Source organism: Pygoscelis adeliae, unplaced genomic scaffold (genome assembly GCF_000699105.1).
Source record: "Pygoscelis adeliae isolate BGI_AS28 unplaced genomic scaffold, ASM69910v1 Scaffold226, whole genome shotgun sequence".
Lineage (NCBI taxonomy): Eukaryota > Metazoa > Chordata > Aves > Sphenisciformes > Spheniscidae > Pygoscelis > Pygoscelis adeliae.
The window spans coordinates 453,718-456,064 of NW_008824983.1; the positions used below are offsets into that span (position 1 = coordinate 453,718).

Consider the following 2,347-nt stretch of genomic DNA (forward strand, 5'->3'; position numbering starts at 1 on the left):
ACTCTTTCCAAAAGCCACCCCAGCTGTCTTGCCTTACATGTCTTCCTCCCTTGTGGGAAGGGCTAGCCAAATTGCCTTGAAAAGCAATGGGCAAGAAACTCCTAAAAATCAAGTGAAGGAGGGGACAGAGGCGGATGTGTTGATTTCTGAACACCATCTTCCAATGAGGCAGTTCTCAATAGCTCTTGAAACTCCTGTGCTGCCCACGTAAAAATAGTCTGGATACCTTCCCAGAGAATAACCAAAACACCAGGCTAGACCAAAACCAATATTTCTGGGTACACTTTTGCCGACCCTGCTGCCCGACTTCAGAAGTAAATTACCCCTTTTGTTTTCTTCTTTTGGAAGTACTACAGCAGTATGAAAAGATATAAACAAACAAGACATGACAGCCATCATTTTTGTCTAATTAAAAACTACAAGCTCATTAACTTAAGAAGAAATGAGGCAGCAATGTCACCGGAGGAAAGCAGCTTTCATTACTGAGCTACAACCAGCTTCCCGGGCCAGGACCCATGGAGCAAGATACCGAAGCTCCCACCCTGTGCCAGCAAACCATCTCTGGGAAAAACACTTTGACAAGACCATGTGGGCCACATGGCTCCTACGCATTTTTGCAGAGGGGCCTCATTTCTGCTGTCCCCTGCACTGGGGCTCTGCCAACCAGCACGGCGCTGCAGGAGCCCAGGCTGGCCTTGAACCGATATCACGTTGGAGGAATGACTGCTCCTTACCAGCTAGCGATTGATTCCTTCAGCTACTGCCGAAGCCAAGCCCAACTCAGTTTAAGGTTAGAAAGTCCTAAAGCCACAGGCTAATAGTAGGAGTATGGTTTGGGTTTTTTTGTTTGGTTGTTTTTTTAAACATGCAACACCATGGCATCTGGGCCAACCTGGTCTATAGATTGCTGAAGCTTGGGGGTGGCTGGAAAACAAATTAAACATAAATCCTTTTTCACAGTCTTCCAGAGCTCTTCCATTATTTCCTAGAAGAATATAAAAACATTATAAATGCCAAAGTATTCTCAAGACTTCTTTTATTTTATATGAAGGGGAAAAAATCACAAGAATGAGAATAAAAAAAAGAAAACAGCAAGACTGATTGATTCCTTCAGCTACTGCCGAAGCCAAGCCCAACTCAGTTTAAGGTTAGAAAGTCCTAAAGCCACAGGCTAATAGTAGGAGTATGGTTTGGGTTTTTTTGTTTGGTTGTTTTTTTAAACATGCAACACCATGGCATCTGGGCCAACCTGGTCTATAGATTGCTGAAGCTTGGGGGTGGCTGGAAAACAAATTAAACATAAATCCTTTTTCACAGTCTTCCAGAGCTCTTCCATTATTTCCTAGAAGAATATAAAAACATTATAAATGCCAAAGTATTCTCAAGACTTCTTTTATTTTATATGAAGGGGAAAAAATCACAAGAATGAGAACAAAAAAAAGAAAACAGCAAGACTGATTTTTATTTGTCTTGCCACCAAAATAAAGAAACTATCCTAAAAGTCACTATTGATATGGAGGAACTCACAAAAAAAGGAGGTGATTGTTTAGCAGAGAGAAGCAGTTAATTGCTTCAGACACTCAATGGCACAGAACCAATTCTTTAAATAATGCACAGCGCCACAGTCAATACAAGCCTCTAATTCAGTCTGGAGATCCTGCTGCTGCACATGAATCATTTCAGCCATGGTCCTACAGCTTACAATTGCAGCTGAAGCTCAACCAAATTGCATCCCATCAATCAAAGGCTGTGCAATCAATTAGCCAACATACAAAGCACTCTGCCTCCATCACTTTTGGAGGCTGGTTAAAAATATGTTATGAGTCAATATAGTTTGTTGAGGTTTTTGTTTGGTTGGGGTTTTTGGTTCCGGATCTTTTTTTTGAGGGGGAAGCGGCAATTATCTGACTTCCTTTGCAGAACCTAACTCTTCTTTATTAGATATTAATTAAAAAGACTATGATAGGTAATTGTTAACTAGGACAGCATATATTTTCAGAACAGAATTGTTACATTAATAAAAATACATTTTTGTAAAAGGAAACCAATTAAAAAAAAAAAATCGCAGCAAGGTTCTGTCAGAAGATGCACTAACCACCTGGTACTCACTGCTACTGAGTCAGCAGCCATGGGAAGGTTATCCTAAACAACCAGCTAAAAATAGAGTGTGGCTGACAAGTCACGGGCAGTGCAACAGGGACACAATCTTCAGTTACAGGAGCTTCACACTTGCAGAGAAGCAAAGAGCAGAGGAAAAAAAACCACAACAAAAAACAAAGCGGCAAAAAGACACTTAGACACTTCTATGAACACAAGTCTTGGGTTTATGCAGTTTTATTCTCTCCCT

At 40.9% G+C, this 2,347-nt stretch overlaps 1 protein-coding gene across 1 annotated transcript in view; it reads right to left on the reverse strand.

Annotated features, from left to right (window-relative positions):
• PLEKHA8 (pleckstrin homology domain containing, family A (phosphoinositide binding specific) member 8) overlaps positions 1-1,687 on the reverse strand; it is a 23,470-nt gene extending 21,783 nt beyond the window's left edge. Inside the window, exon 1 of the mRNA XM_009325744.1 lies at positions 1,633-1,687. Within this exon, the coding sequence (XP_009324019.1) occupies positions 1,633-1,687 (55 nt within the window). The remainder of the gene's footprint in view (positions 1-1,632) is intronic.
• Positions 1,688-2,347: the final 660 nt, after the last annotated feature.